The 1375-nt window shown below is 48.3% G+C and overlaps 1 protein-coding gene across 1 annotated transcript in view; it reads left to right on the forward strand.

The window, feature by feature from the left end:
- The window catches only part of LOC104278924 (scale keratin-like), a 358-nt gene extending 183 nt beyond the window's left edge, over positions 1 to 175 (forward strand). The window contains exon 2 of the mRNA XM_009876046.1: positions 2 to 175. Within this exon, the coding sequence (XP_009874348.1) occupies positions 2 to 175 (174 nt within the window). The remainder of the gene's footprint in view (position 1) is intronic.
- The last annotated feature ends 1200 nt before the right edge of the window (positions 176 to 1375 follow it).

Genomic DNA, 1375 nt, shown 5'->3' on the forward strand with positions numbered 1-1375 from the left:
GGGAGCCCCCGCCTTTGGGGGCACCCTGGGGCTGGGGGGCCTCTACGGTGCCGGGGCCACCCAGGGCTCAGCCGGCCTCTGCACCTTTGGCAGACCCTACGCTTCTCCCGCCTGCAGCCCTTGTGTCTTGCCCCGCTACAGCAAGAAGCTCTGGGACACCTGTGGGCCCTGCTAGACCCAGCCCAGACCCAGTCCCTCTCAAGGGGCTGATGGGCCAAGTCCTCAGCGTATGGAATTCCACACCAAGGCACCATATGGATCAAGAAGCAAAGTTCTGGAGATGATCTGTCTGCCTCTCCTAGGATGTGGCAACCAGCCTCGCTGGGTCTTGGCCACCATCTCTGACATTGTCCCTCCGGGCACAATAAAGCTTTCCTGCATCCAAGTCTTGTCTCCTTTCCTTCTTTTCCCAGCATGGGAATACCCCACAGGTGGGTGCCCTGCAGCTGTGGGAGGGCTAATGCTGGTCCTGAGATGCCCTGGTGATATCAGGGAATGGTGCTGGGATAGGGAAGCTGCAAGCAGCTGACAGAGGCGAACGAGAATATTTTGGTGGGACATGCAGGATCTGGGAAAAGAGTAGAGAAGAGAAAACAAGCCTGGCACCAATGGCATTCCTTTATCCTTCCTTCTTAGGCCTGGAGCAGCACCAGCTCCCCCAAATCCTGCTACTCTTTGCTTCTGGGATTGAGGAGCCTTGAATTACTCCAAGGCCCCTCTTGGATGGGGGATTTCAGCATTTTCCATGCTCAGCAGCAGGTACTGCAGCCCACACTTCTCACACCAGTACAGCCAGTTCCTCTGCAGCAGCTAAAGTGTGGCAAAGCAAATTGGACAAACCATGTCAATGAGAACTAAGAATGAATTTCAAATATCACAAAGTATTTTCATCTCAGGAAAGGAACTCCTCCTTGTCACTGAAAAAAAAAATATCATCTTCCCATAATAAGGCATTTTGATTTGCTTTTTTTTGATTTAGTTGTAGAATTACAACTCTGAAAGTGAATCTGTACATGCAACATGTTTCAACATATTGGCACAAATGCAGCAAGTTGTTTTCAAGCCATTTTTAGATCATTTTGCACTAATAGAAAACTTCTGCAGAGGACCTATTGAATCAAGGCCTGCAAAAATTAAAAAAAATGCACACACAGTCTAAAACTGGTTGAAGGGCTCAGACAAATAGCATTTTTTGTCATCAGAGTTGAACTGTTGAGGGACTCCTGACACTTCTTCCCTGCACAAGAGTGAATACTGCTGCAAGAGGAAATCAAAGGACAAATGAAAAACCAGAGAGGTTCTTATGCAACACCACAGGGTTTTAATGAAAAAGAGAAACACAGCAACCAATTACAGAAAATCAAGAGAATACAAG

Source organism: Apaloderma vittatum, unplaced genomic scaffold (assembly GCF_000703405.1).
Source record: "Apaloderma vittatum isolate BGI_N311 unplaced genomic scaffold, ASM70340v1 scaffold22369, whole genome shotgun sequence".
Taxonomy (NCBI): domain Eukaryota; kingdom Metazoa; phylum Chordata; class Aves; order Trogoniformes; family Trogonidae; genus Apaloderma; species Apaloderma vittatum.